The following is a 25,220-nucleotide window of genomic DNA, read 5'->3' as shown; positions in this document are numbered from 1 at the left end:
GTATCCTATTCAAAGAGACCTTATTGTTCAAAGGCACAGATCCAAATATAAAAGGATCGGAGAACAGGGTACCACACTTCACGGCTCCATCCATTGGCCTTCCCTTATACAGCTATTCACCTCCAAGCATCCCCCCCATCCCCCTGAATTTGCATTCAGCTGAAGATGTGACTTGGTTGCTGCACACCCGCACAGTATCGGCTGAGCCAAAGTCAGCTAGCCCTGCATCAAGAACAATCCACAGGCATCGTAAAGTCATTGAGGAGATACAAACCCACTTTATTCCTGGTTAATAAAATCATATCTATTTCAAATCAAGGGTTTCCTCCCAAGTAAGTTTCCTTCTCAAAACCACTAAGTTTCAGGGTCTAACTCCCTCCAAAAAATACTGCATTTGTTTGTTAAATGGACAAGACCGATGACTACAGCAGAAACCATCACTCCAATCGCCCGCTGCTTCGATTACAACCCATCTCCAACGGGGAAGCGCGCGCAGGTTCTGGTCAACAGGCCATTTCTAACCCCTACCGCTCACTTTGCTTTTCACCTTGCAAAACTACCTCTCTACTAAAAGAGAAATCTTGTCTTCAGCGCAAGCACCCACCAGGAGACAAATTCTGCTCTGCAATGCCACCCGCAGTCAGAGCCCGCGCTGAAAGGAGTCCGCTGCCTTCAGACTTCACGGCCTTCCACCTCTCTGCAGACACTTAGCCAACATTTTGATACTCCATTTATCACACAGCACCTCACCCTCCATGCCAGAAGAGTCTGATCTGTTTTGTGATTCCTCCAAAACAAAACAACAGCGATTGCAGCATCCCTGAATTTCAGTTTAATCCACGGAGCCCAGAGCAATTCACAGGTCTGAACCAAGTCCTCACAGTACCTTCCTGGAGGAAGGGAAACAGACTCTGGCAAAAATCAAGGATTTACTAAACAGAGTGCCAAAACCTGGTTTTCCCTCAAGTTTTGACACAAAGCCACATCCACGGGGCTCTTTCTCTCTCCCTCCTCTCTCCTACATGCATCACGCTCCAAAGAATGCGGACAGTACCCTGGCTGCTCGCAAATACAACCACTCTGGTGATAGGAGGAACCACAGAAGGTATTCACACTGGGGAGCATCATCGCATTCCCTAAAATTCTAAGTACCACAATTAGTACTTTGGTATGGGGGAAAAAACCCCAAAACGTCCTACTGAATGCCCCACAATTTATTTGGTTTATTCTCTTAATCATGTATTATCACTATTGGGGGGGGAAAGAGCATTTACCCAGGCATAACCATGAGTCGAGAGAGAGGTAGCTATGAATACTACCTCTATCAGCAAGAAACTGCAGTCACTATTTCACTTACATGACAGGAGAGTCCAGCTCTGGATTATCTGAAAGGAGATCAGTACAGAGCCAAGATCTTAGTGTACAGAGTAATGATTTTGGTAGCAAAGAATTCAAAACACAGCTGTTATATCTGAAGGTTTGCACCTCCCTTATATTTAACATGTCTTGTATTTTCATACCTGAATCAAGTTTTATAGCCCAGCACCCAAAATGCCTCAGAGGATGCTGAAAAGAAACAGTACACAGAGCAAAATTCTATAGCCCTGACGCTGAAAAAATATGCAAGCTCCAAAACTGAAAACGAGCTCTTTTTCCACGGCAGTGGAAGGGCTTACAAGGTGGCAAGACGTATTTTTGCCCTCCATGACAGTGGGGCAGAAGTGCCACCGTGCTTCTGGAAGCATGGAAACGCTCATGACTAGAAACACTGCAGCAGCAGCAGCAGCAACGCTGCGGGCCCAGCTAAGCAGGCTTTGTGCCGCTCGCCGCGAGCGATGGGGGATCTGGAGTGGGCCGTGAAGAGTTTCAGGGCCACAAATCACTCGAACAGACATGGAACGTGTCGCTAGATGGGCCTCGGACAGGGATGTAGCTCCTCCTTTTGGGGCTGTGGAAAAGTAAGAGTACATGGGCAGGGCCACCCCTCCTGCCTGTACTACCTCCCGCACACAAAGCCCCTGCCCCTCATCTGGTGTCACTGAAAGACGAGGGACCGAGGGCAGGAGGAGGCAGAAGTCCCAGAGGGACAGTGCTGGGTGCACTCCACAGGGCTCGGCCGCCGGCAGACACCCGGGAAGCGGCACAGAGCCCAGCCACGGGGAGGCAGGGACAGCTGCCTGAAGATGACCCGAGTTCTTTAGAGATTGACGCGGGGGAAGGCTCCCGACCGTGTGGAAGGCCGCACCGCTGCCATTTCCATGCCTGCTGCTGGGAGCCCAGTGGCCGTTGCCACCTGTCACCCTGCCCTGCTGCCAGGCCCCACGGTTGCCATGGCTCTTCGTTACCAACACAAACCGCCTCCTCCAGGGAGACAGACCATGGGTGAGCATCCAGAGCCCGCAAGATGCTCCCCGGTACGAACATGGCTCCAACTCCAGTCATCATATCTGAGGGTCAGCTCCCCCTGGGACCTGTCCCTAGGCACACCTGGATCCATGAAGACACTCCCCCGGACAGCCTGGACGAGGCCTGCCACGAGATCTGGAAACGGGTTCAACTGCTCGCTGACAGGCTGCACGCGCCGGTGCTGGTGCCGCCGCTGCAGCACATCCTCTGCTCCGAGCTGTCTGCGACCTTTCAAAAACACCGCATCGACTCCCTGAGCAGGTAAGGGTCCTTCAAGCATCGCCCAAGCTCTAGCAAAGGCGGCTGCTGCTTCCCTTTTCACACCTTCCCAAACTACACTCCTGTAACCCGTCGAATTGAAAGCCCGGGGCGCAGGGTACACCAACTGCTGTCTGACAGCCTCCCAATGAGGCAAATTATTCCCACTTTTTCCACGATATTTTTTTTTTTCCCCAAAGAAAATTTCTTTTCCCATGAAGTCCGACTACTTCAAATTCTGAAGCACCCTAAGTGGCTGCTGCATTTGCTTCCCCACAACATTTTAAAGAAAAAACAACCGTACACACATCAAAATATTTACAGGGAAGTGAAAGCAGCATTCAAAAAGAGCAAAATCGAAAATTAAAGTGTTGTAAGGAAGCTACTGTAAACAGCTGATCTTTACAAAGAAAGGCTGGATTTCGCACAGAAAAATTTATGCCAAGTCATGTTTCACAGGACAAATAACAGTCAGAGAAGGAAGCAGGCTCTTCAGATTAATAGGATAATATTTACTCTATGCTCCCAGAAGAGAAAAAGTAAAATTCATAAATCCAGCAAACAATCAGCAAGCATTAGTACATGTCCAGCTCTTAAAGTCCAAACAAAACACCATGCGAACCTGGCCCGTCTTGCTTGGTACACAAAAGCGTCAACAGTTATTCCAGCTTTTTGAAAAAATAACCTCACACTTGAGGAAACTGATGATTTTACAGACGAAGACACCAAGGCACAGAAGGGGAATTACCTAACACTACGTCAGGTAGAAACCTAGGAATTACATCTTGGACTCCTGGCTCCTTTCCTTTTTCCTCCATGTCTTAAAGAAGCTAAAATCGTAAGAGAGGAAAACCAGCTGAATCAAGAATAACCAGTGAAGCCCAAGGAGTTGCCTGTAGCAGTAGATTAAATTATACAGCCGAGATATCTTTACAATTAGCACATGCTCAGTTAACCACATATTTTGGTCCTGCCAGCTGCTAAGAAGTCTTAGGAAAAAAGGCACTACACACACCACTGAGGAACTATGAACTACTAACAATCTTAACTACATTCTTCAGCAACGTATTTTACTCTTACAGGAATATAGATCTGGTCTTCAGCAGTAAGTCTACTGCAGCAAGGCCAGCCTAACGGACATGATTTCTAGCCCACTCAACCTGCAATTACCCTGAAGCCAGTGCAACTGGGCAGAGACAGCAGATGAAAATAGTTTCCTTTTTGCTGCTTTAGCGGGACGGTGTGAACTTTAGGACCCCCGGAATGAAGGCAGCAGCCAAGACGCAACTACAAGGACCTGAGACAAGCTCAGCAACTTCAGTTGAGACGAAATTAAAAAGGCTGCAAAGTCCAGTGGTTAAAGGACTATCTCTGGGTTCAAAATAACGATCCTCTACTCCTTGTTCATCTGCTGATCTACTGAGCTGAGTTACCTCTGGCAATTCATCTGGCCATTTCTCAGCAACGTTTTCCTGTAATTAGCTAGCAGGCTCTTCAGGACAGAAGTACTCTCTGCACACACTCGTACAGCAGAGGACATTAGGGTCTTTGAGCAACTGGGATCAGAGTCATTGAACCTTCCAACAACAGCCAAACTGAAGTGCTAAAACCAAATTACTGTACAGAACTCAATGAACTGCTTTAAAATGGAAGCAGTTCAGGTGAGACAGCCCTAGGTCTGGGTTTTACCTTTGAGGTAGAAGCTTCCATACCCTACCTCGGCTACCTCTAGTAATAGTCCTGAAAGACTTACAGAAAGACCGATTGAGAAAAGCCTTTCCGTATATACCAACTGTCAATAAAAGGTGTTACCCAATTCACCAGCTGCCATAGCATCAGTGGCCAAAATGATACCACATGACCTTGCTCAGTTTAGCAATCCTTAATTATTTTAAAATATTGACTTATGCAAATTGCTGTTATGCTCATTTGAAAATGTATCTGGAATCTTTTGAACAAACAACAAGTTTCACCTTCCTGGTTTCATTCTGGAGCATCTGGATACAGAAGAGCAAGTTATTAAGAACACCCAGAGCAGGTGGTGACATGAGGAACCTCGTTTGTTGAGGGGTCACTATTTGCCACACAAGGAGCTTACAATCTTCCAGGAGAAGAGGACAAAGCTTCATAGGCAAGCATCAGAGCTAGCAACACGACATGCAGCATCTTCAAACACATTCAAATACAGGGGCTCCAATAACCTAACATGTAAGTCCAAGAGAGAGACAAGGAGCATAGTAGCCACCTCAACTTTAAGTCTCTCTAACTACAGTCAGAGCACAAATATCAACAGGTTCTGCAAGGCAGCAAGAGTGGAGCCAAAAAACCCCGCAAGATTTGAGCAGTACAAGATTTGAGTGAGAAGCTGCAGAATCAAGGCTGCAGCCTGTGAAGCCATCAGAGACAGGAATCCCACTGAAAGAGGAGGCAAAAACTTGTGTGAAATAAGCTGTAGTCAGAAATAGCCTAACGATTTTCTGTTTTCATATCTACAGTATAAATCTGTTGAGGTTTTTGGTAAAGAGAGTATCTATGTTCTTTAAAAATAGGAGGGAAGCAGCACCATACTAATTACAGTAATCCTATGATTAGAGATAATTAGATACATTTACAATTTAGAATTTCCTAATTTTAGCTGTTTATGAACCATCTATGTATCTATATAGTGTCTGCACAAAGCATCAGTCTTTTCTCAAACTAAGAGGAGTAAAGTGATAATAAAGTTATTGAACATAGCTGGATGTGAAAGGGCAAACTGGAATTTAAATCAGAGTTTTGAGTAGGTGACCACAATCGGCACTGATCAGTATTTTGGGCAGGTAACCATTACAGGTACTTAGGTGTGCCTTAAAAGAAGACAAAATTGTTCAGCTCTGACAGCAGCCCCACAGTAAGGTCCCAGAGGACCTTGGGGGGCTACAGAGGTGCCTTGTGATGCACCCTACAATTACACCATCTGACAGTCTTATCTCCCTGTATCAAAAATGGTTGATGAGTTACAAATACAACACCCAGCTCTGTTAAAGCCTTACAGGGGATAAGGGAATCGTAATGACCAGTGAGTCCAAGGAAACTCAGGCCCTCACCCTGCAAAGATTTAAGGGTCCACTGAGTCTTGAAGGTTGAAAAAAGCTGGAACCTGGAGAACAAACAAGGTCTCTCCCATTAGGGACACTGGGATACAAGGCACAAACCAGAAAACTGTTTTCCACATCCAGAATCGTTGGGTTAATTTTACAATGTTTGACAAACAACATGAAAACCACCACAGGGCTTAACTGTGCAGGTAAGGCTTCTCCACAAACTGTTGTGAGGGAGCTTAATTATTACCAGCTGCTCTAATGCAATGGCAGAGGAAGCCTTTTAGTTCTGCCTTGTGGCAAGTGTAACCCACCTCGAAGCTTGTTTACTTCATTCACACCCAGTGCCTGCAAAGAATCACCTTGTTTGACACAAAAAACCCTTAGATTTTTGTTTACAATCAAAATATATTCTGACCCACAAATATTTTTAAGCATATATTCTATAATGATTCTTTGCACACCTATAATGCTATCATCCAACTTTGCTTTAGTCATTCTTGGATAAACGCATTAACTAAGTTAAGATATTTCCCCTCCCCCCTTTATGTGGTTCTTGGAAAAGAACAGTATCAAAGCTGAAATTAGGAAATTTTATTCTGGTTAAGAAGGAATACTTGAGTTTTACATAGAACACTAATGAGATAGAAATGCGGGGTTTAGGAGGAGTCAAGAGCAGCAGAGCTCAATCTTAAATCAAACCTCTTTTAACAGCAGCCATCTTCTATCTTCTTACAGCAACTACTTGCCAGATGAACCAGAGGGACTCAAAAGTATATGCAAAGCAATGATTGGAAACAGAGAAAGGGAGATGAAATTAAGAGCTCTCTGTAATGCTCAGCTTTCTGCTAAACCCATGATCCCCAGCCTTCTGCGTTCAGTAAATTCCCAGAAGAATTCCAAGGGGCTGGAGGGTGGCAGCGTGACAGGCGCTCACAGCGTGGAGGGCAGCAAGCTGGAGTTGCCATTTCTACTGAAACACACAGACTCTGCCAAAGGTGCAGACAATCAGGTAACAGCTGAGGAAACAAAGGAAGCGAAGCAGTTGATACAGAACAGCACGTCCAGCTCTGCCAACAGTAGTACAACTGTGTCATTAACAACAACAGCACAAAGTCAAGCTCCAGGACAGAAGCAGCAGCTCCTACCATCTGCTGAGATTTGCTCCAAAACAGATTCTGATGCAGTCACAAAGAATCCAGGTATGGAGCTGGGCATGGTCCTTGAACATCAGCTGGGAGCCACGGGAAAACCCAAGCGTAAACTCAAAGCTGTTGAAAAGCACGTGGCAGGAGCTGGTCCGGCATCACTGCATCGTTTGCTCGATGGTGATGTGTAGGACAAGGCCTCAAGGACAAGAGTCCAAGTACTGATAGCCTGATGAATAGAGACTTGTTAGAACTTGTAGGGCACAAGCCCTGGGAGCAAAGGAACAAGCTAACTGCAGACCCCTGAGCCGTCACAGTTGAGGAGGCAACCAGATGGACAGAGAAACAAGTAGCCAGATAAGGGAACGGATGGCGCCGATATGTAATCAAGAAAGCCGCGCAGAAAGAAACTCCCTAACCTTGGAATAGAAATTATTGCTATGTCAAGATAAACTAGTAAGTTCCTATTGTTCTAACGGTGTGCCTTAAATATCAACCAATCAGTGTTTTTTACGCTTAAGATTTAACCAATCAGTGTGTAATATGTAGAAGGTAGAAACGTATATATTTGTAAGAAAATCACTAATAAATGAACGCTTGCTTGCATCAAGCTGCATCCCGTCTCTTCATTCGCCGCAGTGATGTCCTTTCCAAGCCCTGTGTAAGAGACCGAACTAATCCTCTCCATTCAAGAATTCCCGTGTTACACTAGGATGTTGGTATCTCCCCTCTAACTAGCACCTACCCAATGTCCTTCTCACATGCGGGAATACAAGTACATATAGGAAGGTCATGACCATTTCTGTTTGGTCAGTATTTTCTAGGAGCTGTTTTTTTGGGTTTGGGGTGTGGGGGGGTTGCGTTGTTGGGGTTTTGGGGGTTCTTTAGGTTTTGAGTAGTTGGGGGTTTTGGCAGGGTGGTGTGTTTTTTTGTAGCATCATGGTTTTTGGGTTCTGTTTGTGAGACATTTAAAAAGAACCTGATTTTCACAGAGTATTCGTAACTACGTTCCTTGAAGGATATCTTAGAACAGACAAAAGCAATGCTATATTCAGATCTCCTGTTTAAATTTATAGATTAGATTTATCTGTCTGGAGACTTAAGATAAGGATACTACAACAGAGAATAAGCTGATTGTTATCTCAGAGTTTTGAACTTGGGGCAAAGGTTCTTGTTCTGGTCTTACAGTTTCATTCATTCTTATGGCTCAGGTAATTAGCTTTATTCCAGGCCCTGTGGGTCAAGAGTTTAACGGCCCTACAAGTGAATTTGAACTGCTAATTGTTGAGTTTGGGTTGCTGCGGTACAGAACTACAGCCTGCAAAAGTAACCGGTATCTTAAACAGATTTTGCTTTACAGGCAAATCACATCCTCTTAATTGCAAATGTTCTACAGAATGCGTGTTTCTTAATATCTTTAACCTTGTTTTGTTTTGCAGTAACTACTACAGCACTGGATAAAAAAAAAAAAAAAAATGCTGAACGCAATGCAAGTACTTCAGGCTTTTCTACTACTTCACTGACCACAGCATCACATCAGCTGGCGCAGCAGAGCCTGAGCTTCCCTCCATTTTCCATCTTTACCAACCACTCAAACTTTTTTCCACAGTTTCAGGTAACATAAAATGGACCCTCATTTTGTGAGAAGATAGTAGAACACCCCCAGGTCTGTATCGACAGACACAGGGCACCACCTGCTCCTATTTTGACAGCTGCTTTCTGATTTGTAGGGTAGAGCAAGAAACCAGATTGCTATTCTACTACAGTAAGTTACACTAAGTGGCTTTGGGGTCACAAAGAAAGCTTTAACAGGACACGTAGTGTAGTCCTCTGAGATGGCTGTGATGGTATCAAAGGATGGTGTATTATTGACACAGATACTGAATGCTGATCTCTCTCAGGCTTCATTAGTTTCCATTTTTATCTTGTACTTACAAATATTTTATCTTGTATTTACAAATATTTTGACATAATAACTTAGGACAAATGCTTAATGTCACTCCCTGTTTACAGACTGGGATACTACTTTCTTAGTCTAGTGAAACAGGACCGCACAGCAAAGTAAAAAAGCCAACTAAGATTAGGAAGAAGCCCAATACTCCAGTTGAAAGAAACAAAAGAATGAATACTGGGAAAGCCACGTAGCCATGGTTTTCTATGGGCTATGCTCCCCTAGTTTCCTTTGCATCCACTAAAAAAAGCAATCCACAAAATTGTACCAGAAACAAAGCTATGGTTCTATAGCAGGACTCAGTTCATCCTACAGGCTGTCAAAAGTTGTCAGCAGCCTGCTATAAAAAAAGAAAGAGGGTGGAGACACACAACCCAGAGCACAGGCGTTTTGCTGGGCTGAGCTCCCTCGGAAGTTTACAGTCCAAGAATTTTCCCTTTTTCCATTATGTCAAGGATTAGTTAGCACAACAGATACTTACTTAGCATAGCAAAAACACATGAATTTTTCCCCGGGCAGAACAGAGCTACAGAGTGGAAAGCAGATTCCTATTGCAGAGGTCTCAGATTAAGGAGACAAAGAGAAGTTCGCCCAAAGCTAAGAAATACTTATCTCAACCTGGTTTCTTTGAGCATAACATACCCCTAAAAAGCTTATACAAAAGTAATTAATGGACCAATTCAGACTGTTTTAAAAAAAATCATGCTTTACGTATGCTTAACAGGGTCCACATCACCAGAGCACAAGGATGCCATATCAGCAAGCTCCGCACTCTTTCCTTGGATGGTATTCAAGACAGGTGTGTTTAAATGGTTATGAATATGCTTTAATTTGCAGAACACAGATGCTAAGCACAATAGATTAGTCAGAGCAGTTTGTCAAGTGCCCAGATTGACATTGGTGCCACTGCAAAAATAGATTTGGGGACAAGATGCTGAACCGGTATAAAGTTCATACAGCGTGCTGGAGCACCGTGCACTCCCAAGAGCTCAGGAGATGGCCTTGAGCCTCTAACTGAAAACATTGATTGCTTACACTCCAGTTTTGTACAAAATTGGCAGAGACCACTGTGTGTGTCTGAAAAAAACTTTTTCAACAACTCCAGTTTCCATTTATGGGGCTACGACCTTGTCAGTATTCCCGTCCCACCTTTTTTGTTTTGTTTTTTGTTTTAAATCTATGTTATTTCTTTTTCCTCCCCAGGTAGCTCTATACAGCCCACAGCACGTTTTCCAGCCACCTTACACTCCAATGTTGAACTACATCCACCTGGTTATCCATACCAGCAGATGACCTTACCAGCAACATCCAGCAACATCCAGGATCTACCACCAATGGCAGGCAATGGGATCCAGAATCCATTTTCTCTTTCCTATGGGTATGGCGATGCAGATTTGCTTTCTGTTTTTTTCAGTACTTTAAGGAGAGTTAAGGACAGTGAACCTGCGTGGAGCTAAAGACTTACTCAGCAGTGGCTTTCCCAGTTACATTCTCACCAAATTCCAAATCTGAACAAAATACAAGATTTTACTATAAGGTCTAAATTCTAAAATTTTGGTACAAAACCAAGGTAATTAGTTTTGGGTGAATGAAGCTGAAACACTGTGCTATACGAGATGCCACCTACAACTTCCAATCAATATTATGGATCAAAAGTATAAACACCCTTAACTTAAAAAGGAAACGCTTCAACAGGCTAGAAACCAAAATATTCTAACACTGTCAGAATGAAACTAAAGGATTCATTTTGATACCTTCTTATGAAAACTGTAGTTCAAATCAACATATTCCGAGGTTGCTAAAATAATGGCAAAATCTGGTAAAATGATCTCTGGAGATTCAAGTTCTATATATCATCTTCTGTTCAATGCTTATGGGATAGACAGGAATAGCACATACTTCCCCCCTAGATCACCTTCCCAGAAACCAGATTACACATTAAAAAAAAAAACCCAACCAACCAACCAAAAAAAAAAAACACCCAGCATATAAATGCTTCCAAGAGCTCCATTATTAGGAAGAACAATTAATTTGAAGTTAGATGTAATCTCCTGAAGCTTGACTAACTTACATTTTCTGTTTTAGGTTTAGTTCTGTACCTGGAGGATCTGCGACAACTAACCTCAACTACCTTCCAGCAAGTGCTATGTAAAATTTTAAGTGAACAGAGTTTTCCTATCCTAGCATTCAGAGGAAGACCTACTGTCTATTTATTATAGGTTCTATGGTCCTATACAGATTTCATGTTTTGCCCGATGTGAACATTCCCATCTAGAATAATCCCCTATGATTTATAGGGTAAGAAACAGCTGCATGACAATTCAACTGAAATATTTTTTTTTTTAGGATGACAGAATAAGAAGGGGCTTTTTTTGTTTTGGAAGACTGAGACAAATAATAAAAAATGTTTATATACGACAAATGCCCAAGTTGCTTTGAATTGAGTGTTGGTGCAGTAAAGATGGTTGATAGAAGAGTCTTGGCCACAAATTTCAGAGATACTAACTTCAGTTGTATATTCAAAGTGAGATTAACACAAAACACATTCAACAGCTGAGTGGTGCAGCTCCATGCATGACATGTTCCTGTCTTATTACCTCAAACTCTTAACGCTAATCCAGATGCTAATTTGACTCTTAATAGTAAAGAAGATCAAGCCATATAGCTTGTATGGAGAATCCTGCTTAACTATATTCCCTTGGTTATTTAACTCAGGAATTTCAAGGCTCTAACTTTTGACAAGGAGCCTTTGCCCCTGCAAAACAGCTTCTGCTTTGTCTGGAGCCTGCACCCTTCCTGCGAAGGGAGAGCAGCCAGGAGTCTCTAGAGAATGGCTGTGGCCATCTGTCTGCTCCATTTCAGCCACACTTTGCTGGTTTGGAAGTAGAAGAGTGATTAGACAGGATTCTACAGCCTGCATGATACACGTCAGAACAAATTATCACAAAAGTCTCTCCCAGCCTTAAAACTAGTGAATAAGGTGTCAGCCGCAAAGATCTGACAGTTTGCAATCATCCAGCCCTACACCCAGCAGTATGTGAGTCAGTCTGCTTTTACATTCAAGGAGACGTATTTACACTTTGCTTAAGAAGGATATTGCACCCATACAAGTCAAGATTTGAAACTAACTCTACACCGCTTAACAAAAGCCTGGGTATTTCACAAATAGTTATAGGTCCTAAGAAATACAAAGCACCACGCATTCCTGGAGGAGCCAAAAGGACCAAATACGCTTAACCTCTGTGGGCAAAGCTCTTTCTAAGAGGACAGGCTTGAATAGCAGCTCACAATACAAGCAAAAAATGGAGCACACTTCCATTCACCAAGCTTTAGACTTGGCCCCAGATACATAAATACCAGCTTTTTTTCCTCTCCTGGTAAATAACAATAATCCTGTCACTTTTAAAAAATTAGCTCCTCCTTCCCTTTAATTGTATTTAATGTAAATAATACAACCTAGTTGTATAGACTTAGCTGTAGCTAGTAAAGAATTCACAGGGTACGTTTACTCCCTATAAGGTTGTTAAGCAATTTTACAGCGATCCTTCAGGTGACACTTTGCACATTATAACTAGTCTGCTCCTCAGTGTTCCTCTTCCCACACTGCATCAACATCTATTTTGGGTTACCCAGATGGCCGAGGTGATCTAGGATAATTTATAATAAGAAATTCATACTTTGGCAAGATGTGCCAACTAGCCCTGTTTTCTCTACGTACTGCTGTAGGCCAAAATTTCAACTAAGAAAAGCCAGACAAGCAATTAGGAACCTCCAGTGTTTCCACAAAGCATCAACGTTCTTCACTCTCCTTGCCTTGTGGGTAAGGTGACAGGCTGACAACATAACACAGTCTGAAAGACTGTTAAAGTAATACCAAGGCAGACAGAAGAAATCAAAGCCAAACCCCGTGTATTGCTTACGAACTCCCAGCACTACCAGCAACAACGATCTTACAGTCCAATGCATCTCATACCCGAAGAAAAGGGGACGCTAGTACAGAGACCACCTATATCTTTCCACCAACACTCGATTTGTTGGAGATAAGCAATCTGGGCCAGACATACCACTACTGTACCACAGTTCAGTCTAGAAATCAGGGAACTGAAGATTAGCCAAGATGCAAAAATGAGCTACCTCCAGAGTCCCGTCAGGAATGGGGGCTGTAAGATCATCAAGGCACAGCTGCATCCCTCTGTCAGTAATGCTAGCACAGTAAGGCAGACTGCATCGTTTTTCTACCCAAAATGCTTGTTTTCAGCCCAGAATCAAAGATATTCAACGAAGATGCTTGTCAATATTTTTATTTCTTCCTCATTACGCAAGAAGTGGCTGTGGGCCCCATGTATAGCTGCAGAAGTATTCCAGTTTTCAAGAGCTTTTTGCTCCTACTTGGAAATCCACTGTTCCGGCCTTTCACAGCACACTTCTCCCAAACCTCTAGAAGAGATCGGAAAGGAAATTATCCCCATTTTGCAAACAAAAAAGCTGAATTCTGGGAAGTAAGAGCTCAAAGATTTCATCCATGCTGTTTAAGGACACTAGCTACAGGCAGTCAAACAGATACTCAGGAACACAAACCAGAATCTAGAGGGCACAAAATTCACGTATACTTTCCCTCTAGCTTGACCCTTTTTGCAACACCTTTCCAGGACATACCGCTACTACTTGATGTCATATGCAACTTTCCAGCCAAACCCTTATTTCTTCCATAACTTAGTCCTGAGTTCGTCCCGAGTTCCTGTTGCAACACTACGTATCTTCTACCATAGCTGTTACAGGCTTCCTTTCAAAAAGAATTTTACAGAACAATATAATTATTTACTTAGGTTTTTCAAACCCTAAACTTGGATCAGAATTTGCTTTGGCTAAAGTCAGGTATGTTCTGCCCCAGTAAATTCCCTTTCTCTTAAGTAAAATAGAAGCTTAGATTTTCCTACAGTTAAATCCACTGGCTGTTTTTCTCCCATATTCCTAATGCAATTAGCATAACGAGATAAAGGAATCAAGTCCTTTTCCTTTTTTCTTCCTTTATAAAAGGACTAATGACAAACCGGGAATCAGAATCTGTATTGAATTACATTTGCCACAAAAGAGTTCATTAAGTAATAGCACATAATAAAAATCGCCTGTCAGCTTGAAGGATAGACCAAATCCACTTAACGAAAAAGCTGGTTATTTTCTAGAGCCCTCTATAGCTCAAACAGTCAATATGAGCAAGGAGAAGGACTGAGAAAAGGGGAAGTTAAGAACGTTTCAGATACCAGCATGCTAAGCCAATTTCAAGACCCTTGTCTTAGACGCAGTTGTAGCATGACCGAATAAGATTATGCCCACGGTAGCCCCGTTTCTCCCTCATTATAGCGGTTGCAATAGCTCTTTTCCCAGGAAAAGGATGATGAGGCTAAGGGTGTGACAGACCATGAGATGCTTCAGCAGCCAGAGTATCATCAGGGGACCTGAATATCTACCTCACTCCAACATATCAAATGGTCCGTGATGATGATGATGGGAGCGGGGCTGCATTTTCTGCCCCCAGCTTCCATGCACAAGGCTGAAGCAGCACTACTATATCCTAGTGGAGGAGCATCGCTGCTCCCAGCCTCGCCAACCAGGAATCCCAAATATAAAGGCTCTTCTGACTTGCAGAGTCTGTGCTCTCAGCAGCAACTCTGGGAAGAGAGAGCTGAAGGATCAGTGTTAGTCCTTTGCTCTAAACAAGCCATATTGGCTCCTGACAGAAAACGTGCCTCCCTTTCTGCATTCAGCTCACTTGCTGAGTAACCAAAATCCAGGCAAACCATCTGCACTGCCTTGGCTCAAGGGATTTGTTCCAAGATCCTTCAAGTCTCGTGACACGGCACTTAAGAGGAAGATTACTCCAGGTAACATTCAGTGCCACAGAGAGAGCTCGTTGGGAGTAAAGGTCATCCGTAACACGGCATTGCTATGAACCTACGGTGCCCTTCTTGCATGTGTTTAACACAAGTCTCAGAAGAGCAACCCCGCTTCAAAAGGGTCAGTTCAATTTTATTCTCGTTGACTCTTCACCATTTACAGATTTAGTCCAAGACACATTCTTAGTGGTCCTATTCTTCCACATATCCACAAAAGTCGTAGACAGCAGATTTACACAGTGCTTTAATAAATCTCAGAGCAGAATAGATGTAGAAGCCCTGTTGTGGCCTCTACTCAACTGGACCCTTCTCAGGCAATTAACCAACCCAAACTAGTTATGAATGTCAAAAATAATCTGTTATGCTGTTCTATCTTTGAAAGCCTCACGTTGCAACACAGCGAGGATGGAAACTCCAGGCCCAGCATGGTGATGGTGGAGTCCGCCTAGCCGCACCTCTGGTCCAGGCAGACCTTCAGAGCTTTACCAGACCTGAAAGTACAGTGAGCATGGATCTGCCACCACTCCTTACCAAACTCCTACCTGGATTATTACCAGGAGCTGCTCCCATGTCCTAAGCCAGCCTTACTGCTTTTGAACCAAGTCCCAACACAAGCTTCATACAGCTTTTCAAAGAACTGACATATACAGGCAAATGCTGCCCTAAGAAAGATAATTTCAAGACTGATCATGCCTATACGAGTCAGAAACCCAGGGCCTAGCTGAGCATGCTGTTTCCCCTCCTTCTCTTTCTTTAGCATCAGTCTCCTCAAAAGTGTTTTCAAATAGTCTAAGCTTACCTGACGTCCTTTAAAAATCTGAAGACTCATGTTCAACTTCTATTGATCCCAATTACTTACAGATGGGATGACAGTGAAAATGGAAACCTTGTATCTGGGGTTGTAAAAACTTCTTATCTATCTGCTGCTATTATTTTGCTTAATCGTAGCAAAATAGAATTCCTCTCTTTTGCCCTAGGTCATCTTCCCTCACTGTAAAGGGGGAAGTGAACCGTTTTTGCAATTTGTATTACTTTACAAAAACTCTGTATCATGAAAGTATTTGTTTACACATACAATAACTGGCATTGATTTTTAGTATGCAAAACCACATCAGCATTATCAGATTCTCTAGAACACCTGGCTGTGTTCATTACCGGCCAGAAGCCATTGCCGTCACTGACTTCAGACACAGTTTTTCCCCTTTCAAACATGCCCTTGTATTGCCCTGCTGATCAGATTTGCAGAACGCCCCACTGACTAATAAAAAGGTGTGCTGAAGATCACCTCCCTCCTGGGTAAAAATCCTACCCTTGCTGCTCTGCTAAAGACAGAATCAACTGGAGGATGCAACAGACGTTTGTAGGAGCTGCAGATACCCGGAGCTGCAATACTATTTTGGAGGCAGAACCATCTCCATCTGCAGGCACAAAAACAGCCTCTCTCTTGCTTCTTGCTTTCTTCCAAAAGCCTCACACAGCTTGTGCTGCTACCACTGCAGTTTCACCCAAGTAATTTAGTCCAGCTACGCAAAAGAAACCTTTACAAAATTAGCTTGCATGGTCCCCAAGTCCATTAAACTTAAGATAATGTGAGGAAGGGGGATTGATTGAATAGCTATTAATCAAAGGAGGGGTTTTATTCTTGTGGTGTCATAAACTGCAGAAATAGAGCTCTAGCAGTTTATTAAATTACAGGAATGCCAAGAAAAATAGATAGCTTTAATAATACATTTTTGCCTATCTGTTACATTTTATATGTAGCTTGCAGAAGAGAATTAAAAAGTTTTCTACCGTATAAAATTTCTGTTTAAAAGGAGAAAAAAACAAAATAGATTCTGTCACTGATAGAGAATACAATTATTCTAGGCTAAAAAGTTTTTTCTTTTGCTAACGTGCGAGATTACCGTAGTTCAGAGCCTACGGGAGAGGAGGGGGGATAATTCCAAGATAAGAAACCGTCTCTAAGCTTAAAAGCTCACATGAATTAGCTAAGAAAGAATATCAAAAACCCAGATGTCTCATACAGGCAGGCCCGTCTTTGAGGGCGAAAGCTCTCTGGCTAGCACACCTTGTCAGCGCTCCACCACCACCCTCACAGCCTGGGCTCACCGCAGCACCCAAGTCTAGCAGATGCTACTAAAGCAGCAGAGTACCAGGCTGCCTACGGACTGCAGCAGCAGGTCACAGGTCAGCAGCGGTGTCTAGAGGAGGGGGGAACTTGGCCAGAAACCCCTGCCCTGCACCAAGATGCAGCCCATCCCAAGAACTAGGAGATGCATTACTAGCATCTCCAAGGCCAGACAGCTCGGTGAAACCTTACATGAAGAACGTCGCTGCTCACTATCCACCCTTTCAGCAGGGACAGCCTTCTTCTGCTTAGCCTCTTCAGCTGTTTCTACCTCTTAATTAACAGGTCAAGAAGCATCCCTCTGCATAGCCCCAGGCCCACCAGAATCCAACACTACCTCATTTTTTATTATTCTCCCACCGTCCTACTTCCTCTCAATCGCCAAGACTTCCCTGTGATTCCGCATAAGCACACCCATCCCAGCTTTTGCAAGCTGCCAATTGATGCGCGTTATCTGGATGGAAAGCTTCCACAGAAAATGCCCAAATACTGCTGATGAACTGAATTTCTTTCCTCTGGGAACAAGACTCAAGAACGCTACCAAGAGATATTGTGCTGCGATTTAACATGTGGCATGTCTAGCATGTAGCAAATAAACGTGAAATTCTGAACCCGTACCCTTAAGAATGCCACAAGCAGTAAGGCTTACGTGTTTGAGATGGCTCATTTATGTTGATGAACCAGAAGCCAGTTTCCACGTGACATTCCTTCAGTCTCTCAGCTGTGCTTTATATACTGTGCTCAAAAAAACTGTCTTGCAAAGACAGACATTGATAAGTACATTGTACTAGTAGGATCTCTTGGTAGGGAGCAGACTACATGAAGTCTGTATTTATCAATTTAACAGCAATTGCATGGGGGGTGTCTATGCTATTCACCAGGTAAATCCATCTGGCAGAACGCTATGGTTAGGCACAGCCCAAGGTTAGGAGAAACATACTTAGGAACAAATCCAATGTGCTGGCATGTGAATTTAATCTCCTCTTCATACTCACCTCTCAAAACATGGCCCTGTTAATCTTTCACAGATGCTTCTGCAAAAGCAGAGCTCATCAGGAATGAAGTGTCTTATTGAACACGCACTCCTCTCTCACCTCTGAGAGCAGATTTTGTCTCCTGGGATGAAGGAAGTATCCTGCTGAGGAAGCGAGCAGCAGGAAGCAGTCTCTATATATTTTAACGTTTCACACTGTGCTTTCCTGTTCTTTTTGGCATGATCTACGGAGCTCTCTGCTTCAGCATTCAGACAGACACAGAACGTAAGGCTAGAAGAAAACTACAAAGGTCCCTTAGTCCATCTCCTACCCTAAGGCAGGATCAATGTTACATGAAACTTCTGCCTAGATGATGTATACATGGTTGACACAGGTAGAGCTGACCCTGCCTTGGGCGAAGAGATTGACTAGATAGTTTATTGCACATAGAAGCTATTCATGTTTATATGGCATGTCTTCTTAACAAAAAGGAGAGAGACTACCAAAAAGGAGACCAACTGTTCACCGAAGCATCCCTTTCCAAACATTCACTGCCATTGCTGTTAGACTTTACCGCCCATGTGACTGTTCAGACCAACTTCTACCCTCTCTGTGCAATTTCCCCCCACAGGTCTTGTAATCTGCCTGTTTACGGAACAGTTAACTAAACTAGGCACACATCCTCCCACAAGCATTTTACCAAAGGCTGCAATTAATTGGGGAACACTGGCTTGGTTTGGGGGCTTTTTAAAATTAAAACAAGACTAGGTATTTTTCTTAAAGGGAACTCAGTTCGGGATTAATAGTTCAGTGGTTTGTCCACCTATTTCCTATAGCATCTTCTGTAATAGAAATAGTAGGTTTCTATTCAATTCAAGTAATTCAAGCCCTACTTTTCATGCAGAATTCAGTGCTCTCAATACACCCCTAATGCTCTTGTTTTCGCTAGTTCATTTGTTCAAATGGAAGCAGATGAATTTCAGTTGAAAGCTTACTACCAGCTTCACTTCAGACTCCAGACTCCTGGCCCATAAAGAAAGATTTTGATGCCACCTTCTTGCATTGATGAGAAACTGTTAGAACTTTCTTGCCACTGGTTATGAAGAACCTGGCATGGATTCCAAAGAATGAAGAGGGGAAGGAGGGTTTTTTAATCATGGACACTTAAGCATTCCAGTTCTCTGCACATCTTCACAGATACTGGCACGGCTCAGGGACAGGGAGATGTACTGCAGTACTCCCGGATTTGTTCTGGCAGAAACCGCTACGTTACTCTTCCCAAGCCAGGAAATTGCCTTTGTCACAAAGTCTTTCCCAAGACTTCAGCTAGCACACAACACTAACGCAAACACACAACTCCGAAGTGACATAAACCTATACAGGCTGCAGGCACTCTTCCAAGCCCTCTCTGCTCTTTAGCTTTCTCTCCAGAGCTCTTTAACTCCATGATCTCTTTCCTTGCTAAAATTGCTCATACACAGGTTTACTCCAGCAGCTCACTGTAACACCCATGCGTTCTAACACATTGTAAACAGATTGCAACAGACTGCATCACACCTTTAGTAGCAGTAGGAGGCTGAAGGGCTGACTGTCTCAGCTTCTCTCCCCCAGCTCACCCCTCCGTTGTGCTCAGCACAGGATCCACGCCTGTTCCAAGACTTCCCTTCCAGGGCCTGGAATTGAAAAATTGAAAAGTTTGGCTACACGTGAAAAAGAACTAGCTCAGACTGCTAATAATTCTTAACGTACACATCAGTAAGATATTAGTTTTACAGTAAAGCACAAGCCTCGAGGAGCAAAAAAGCTTCACGAGACAGTGTGACATCACTGTAGGCAATGGAACGGTAAGCTCAGAAAAAACCAGATCAGCTGGTCTTGCCACTTTACCTCTGTGGGCTTTTTTTTAACCATTCTATACAATCTGTTACCCACTCATCCTCTTCCAGTGGATGCGTTCTGCCACTCACTTGTGTGTGCTTAAAACTGAGATTCAGGAGGTGGGTGCGTTCCGTTACTACCCTGCCTCAGTAAGATATCTTACGTATTACACAAGTAACTGATAAATGCTCACTTGCTGCTCTGGCTGTGCTTCACCATTTGTACGCTACCAAATTAATCCTGTTAGGAAGTATAATATTCAGAGCATTTATTCCTTACTTCCTTTCATTTGTATAAATACGTTGCTCTGCCATGTTTTCTAATTGCTTAACATCTGTTAGAAGGAAGCAAAAAATAAACACATTATGGCAAGAACAAACTGTAATACCCTTTTACAAAGTGAAAGCGTAGAAATGTTTTATAGAGTGGGCTGAGCAAACCAAGAATACCAAAGCCAAAAACGCAAGAGTCATCCACCCCATCAAGTGAGGAAAAGCCTTTGTGATCAAGATGCCCCACACTAAGACAATTAGAGTCACTCAGTTCAATTTTACATTTGATTAAAGTGTTCATTTACTAAAAGTGGTGTTTGGCCAAAACCTAGTACACGTGAACACAGGAAAGTCTGAAAGAAACATCTTCCTAGCAGCATCCTGAGCACTTGTTTAGCATGTGGGAACTCCTCAGGTCCCTGTGCCAGCACCCACTTACCAAGTTGAACATTGAAGGGTACGCTGCCAGTTTAGGGCCAAGTGGTGACACTGGCTTCATTTACAACCACCAAAGCCCCCTTCGATTCACACTGACTTTGAGTAGCATTTACATCATCCCACAAAAGCTAGGGACAAACAAGAGCTACAAAGCCGTACGGGTATCCTACAGCACAATCGCCATAAAGCGTCAGGACGCTTCTGAATTTCAGGTTTGGGCTAGCTTTGGTCTTCCGTTTACAGGCTTGCTGAAACAACCTCTTAGTGAACCCCGCCTAACAGAGATACAGCTTATACTAGTAAAAACGAATCACGGTAAGTGGCTAGATCCTTCTGCCAGAAAGAACAGAATAGTTAAGAGTCTTAATTAACTTGATTTTGCCAGGATAAGAAATAATGCTACAATCTTTCCTTTGCTCCAGCCTGTATTTACCTTCTGTTTAGAAGAGGAAAACCAAAGCCTAATTTTACCTAATATACTGTTAACTCCCAAGGTGTAACCTGAACCTGCTGTACATCACTTGCACATTTCAATGTCATTCTGACAGAGCTGACAATGCAGTTAGATTTTATTGTGTGATTTCATGAATGACTATTTATTAACCACAGGCACAGAGTCCTGTAAATAGCATTTCGGTTTTGTGAGCTTTTCTTTTTTAAATGACTTCTCTGCTACATCCATTCTTTGCCTCACTCTCAGAAGCATGCCAGTTATCAACTTGGGACTAAATTGTGTGCAAATGAAGAATTTCTTGACTTTAGTACTTTCCCTTCCATATTTTGTAAGCTGAAGTCGAGCCATTCGCTGAGATAGAAGCATCTTGTAAAAATGGGAAGGGGGGGGGGGGGGGGGGGGAAGTGGGGAAATCACTTCCAAAAGATATTTCACTGAAATTGCCACTCATGGAGCCTGATACTCTTCAAAAAAGCTAGGAGGGGAACAGGAAAAATATAGGTGTGGTGTAAGTCAGCTCAGACAGTGGCAATTTTAGACTCTACACCTCCTACACATTCTCAAGACACACACAAAACTCTTGCAGTCCCAACACAGGATTCATTCAGCTAAGACAGTCACCTCCAGCTTCAGGACAGCTCACATGCTCCTTCCCTCCCCTTGATCACAGCAGCAGGGATGGGCAGAAGCATTTACCAGAGGGATGCCTCTCTGGGAATATCCCTCCACTAAAGCTGCCACTCAGGGACTCCTGTGCTCCGCACAGCAAATTTTGTACTTTCTCCCCCATCCACCACTGGATGCTGGCTATTGGCAGAGGCAGGCATCTTTTCAGTACATTTACCCAGTACTTTAAAATAAAAAGGGCTTTTTCCCAGGACTGTGAGCTCCTGATAATTATTCAATACAAATTTCAATACAAAACTTCCAGCGTCTGTTTCCTATGAAGAAGTATGTTAGTAGTTCCAGTGTATCCAAACACTACAGTCACCACAAGCAATTCACACCACAGCAGAAAACAACCCTATCCACAAGCTTTGAGGAGATCTTGGAGAGCTAGTAGGCAAAAGAATTCAGTTGTTAATGACCACATCTGTTATGTTTGACTTCACTCAAAGAAGGCAGCACCCTGATCAAGAGCACAGTCTCACAGGTTTTTTTCATGTGTGTATAGTGAAGAACACACAGCTATAGGCACTTCTGCTCTCTCTGCATGACTTACAGTGCAGCAAAAACCAAGGAATTTTCTTCCACGGTGAACTGACTTGTTTGGCGCAAGCCTTACAGAAGGACGATTGCAGGAGCAGGTAAGACCGGACCCTTCAGCTACCAGCCTTAGCACCATTTAGCTGATATATTGTACATTAGTAAGTCCATAATAAGCCTATAGATACACATCTGGAGTCAGTCATTTTGCTCTGGTGTAAATTACAAATACCTCCACTAACTCCCGGAGTTACATCAAAGCAAGAGGTAAATAAGGCCCTCACCATGTTCCCTCTAAGGACAGCCTGCCCATCACGGTTTGGTTAATGCACTTTGCTGCTAGTTCTGGGCTGTTCGCCATCAGTAGCAATTGGATTGCAAGAAAGGCAGATATCTGGTTCCAAATGACATTTTATCAATATCTGTCTGTTTACAGGTGTCTGTCATAACCTTCAGATACACTTAAATAACTCATTCATCCAAGCATTGAACATATGCTGAGAAGATTCATCAAGCAAATGCAAAACTACTGCTCAAGTTTTTGCCTTCTAGAAAAGTGTTACCTTCTCTTGCCTGAACCTGAGTGATAGCATGGCCAAGTCTTCACAGAGTCAGAGGGGCTGGTGAAGCAGATATTCACCCCAGAAATAGGTTTGCTGCTGGTTTTGGGGTGGTTTGGGTGGGTGTTGGGTTTGGTGTTTTTTTTTCACTATTTTCAGCAGGAATTGTTATTAAAGGTTTCAAAAAGAAAAAAAATCCACTTTCCTGGAGAGTTCATTTTTTCTTTACAAGACAGGATGATGTTTAGATTCACACCAGCTACTGCAGTACCCTGTGAACACTGTAGCTCAGTTCCACTACGTGCCCACTGCAACGTAAGGCGAAATAACAACATCTATTCCATATAACACCTCAGTATTTCATCTTTTCTGGATTGTGATACAGCAGGACAAACCCATGAAAATTCAGAGCCAAACATTTTAGCCTCCCCTGAACCAGAGAGTTAGACCTACTGGTCCCCAGCCTGTTCAAAGACCTAGTGAACCTCTCAACACACCTGCAACTGAACTTCTACTCCAAACTTCAAGTTTTAAAATAGCTCTCAAGCCAGGGCAACCTACACAGCAAGGCCTTATTTTGTAAATTAAGCTGGAAGTGATTTGCAGTTCCTTAGTCCTTCTAACTGTTCTGACTGCAGGAATGCTGCATGCTCCTGTAAAATACACAGCAATTCTTCCACCCTTTAGTTATTCTCAGTCTAATATACAAGTCAGGGAGAATGGCATGAATCAAAACTAGTAGTACCAAGTCGTTCATAGCATTAGCACCTTTACAGCCAATAATCAGAGCGGTTTTACACAAGAGTTAAATGCTAAGTAGGTAAAACAAGGTCCAAGCCTTCATCTGCACATCTAAGCCTTCCTTTGAATCATGTAAATCCTGTGGTACTCAAACCGTTAATCACCTCAAGCCTTTAACCCTCGGAGACAGAAAAAGCACCATCACCTCCACTCTAAAATTAAACACCAAACCGCACAGAACAGGCCATTTGTTCAAGACTTCAGGGAGTCCTGGCAGGGTCCTCATTCCTTTACTCCCCCAAGCTTCCCCCCTGCATTTGAAGGGCGGGCAGCAGTACCTGGAATTAACGTGACAGTAGTCTTGTCTCTACAATTCTTTGAGAGACAGTCAAGAAGGCTCAGAGTTAGCACATAGCAAAATGCTCTCCTGAAGGATCACCCAGTATTCTGATAAAGCATTTGGCATGACGGCTGCTTTGAAGGGAGCAGCTCACTCCCACGCCACTGACAAAAACAGAGCAATTCCCACCTCACAGGTTGTGCAGTCCTTTTTTTCTGATAAGCCTCAGTGCCATTTGAAAGGTCTTTTTGAGGAGTTGGTGGCAGAGTGATTATATAAGACCTGTGCGGGAGAAAGACAACTATCGCTACAGCTGACTGTGCTCCTTCTGCTTTATTGGAAGCCTCAGTTCCTCTAATCAAACGATTACTGCTTTCATTGAGCAGGACAGACTAAATCCTCACAACTGCAGGGAAGAGATGCAAAGAGTTAAAAGGCTCAAAAACCCCACAAGTCAAATTCAGATATACATTAAGAAACTCTCAGATGTTGGAAGGATAACAAGGAATCCCAGCTCTTGGATTGGCATTGCAAACTCCCAGAGCACAAACGAGTACAACTGCCACATTTGGCACTGCTGCGCGCGATGCTGTTAAAATGCCAGTTTTAGACATCGTCACGCTGCCAAGCCCACTCAGCGGAGCACGCGCTCACTTAAAGAATAGCCCCATCCTCAAAATGCTGAATCCTCAAACACTCTAGCCTCCATAAACTCATTTGTATTTGTTTTGCCTTGCTAATAAGCTCACAAATTAGAAGGAGGCTTGTGGGTCAGATTAAAGCTCTATGATAATGTCTGTAATGTTTTACTTTAATATTAAATTTAATTAGGACAGCAAGGAGGTGGTGAGAGAGGGAGGACTGAAACCTGGAAAGTGTCACCAGCAGCTTCTTTTCAACATCTGAATTGGAATGGCTTTTAGACAGATGAGCAATTACTCCAACAACAGACAGAGACAACCCATGCACGCCAGGCCCATGTGCTCCTGCCTAGCCCCAGCGAGGAGCTCTGGGAAGTTCTGCCACTTCCCACTGTTCTCCAAGCAGCTCCAAGAGGCACCCCATGCTCACAGCACTAACCCTGCAGAGGACAGGGATCTCGGGAAGACAGCCACCCCCAAATCTTTCTGTCCCTCTAGCTTTCAAAGTAGCTGCCAAGTGTCACTTGCAGGAGGCAGCAGGGATATAAAGCTTCAGGTTTGTGTGATCTCTCTCTGCTCTAGCTCAGTGGGGAAGATGTACTCAGAGTTAAGCAAACGATGCTCAGAGCCAGCTTCCTTCAAATCCAGGCAGCAGGGCAGCCTGGGACAAATAGGCCACCATGCTGGGGTGAAGTGACATGACTTAATACCCCCCAGCCAGGGAACAGAGAGGATAAAAAGCAGCCTTTATGATGTGCAGCACGAGAGCTCCTTGAGCAGCACACACGTTAACATCAATGGCACTACAGAAGAGCTCCTCTCCAGAGAGGTCCTAAGCCCCTGCGTTGTTT

The 25,220-nt window shown here is 43.5% G+C and overlaps 1 protein-coding gene across 1 annotated transcript; it reads left to right on the top strand.

Moving 5' to 3' along the window:
• The first annotated feature begins 2,007 nt into the window (after positions 1–2,007).
• Positions 2,008–7,083, top strand: LOC129784052 (uncharacterized protein C1orf94-like). The gene is made up of 2 exons (XM_055799032.1): positions 2,008–2,667; positions 6,483–7,083. Exons 1-2 carry the CDS (start codon positions 2,405–2,407, stop codon positions 7,081–7,083), a joined length of 864 nt encoding a protein of 287 aa, XP_055655007.1. The 5' UTR covers positions 2,008–2,404.
• Positions 7,084–25,220: the final 18,137 nt, after the last annotated feature.

The sequence above is a fragment of the Falco peregrinus genome, chromosome 3 (assembly GCF_023634155.1).
Source record: "Falco peregrinus isolate bFalPer1 chromosome 3, bFalPer1.pri, whole genome shotgun sequence".
Classification (NCBI taxonomy): domain Eukaryota; kingdom Metazoa; phylum Chordata; class Aves; order Falconiformes; family Falconidae; genus Falco; species Falco peregrinus.
This window is presented reverse-complemented; position numbering and strand designations above follow the sequence as displayed.

Excerpts from the sequence above, each read along its gene's own strand:
- LOC129784052 (XM_055799032.1), top strand. The coding sequence starts at position 2,405 with ATGCTCCCCGGTACGAACATGGCTCCAACTCCAGTCATCATATCTGAG. Across the intron at positions 2,668-6,482 it reads CGCATCGACTCCCTGAGCAG|CAACTACTTGCCAGATGAAC; the intron begins GTAAGGGTCCTT and ends ATCTTCTTACAG.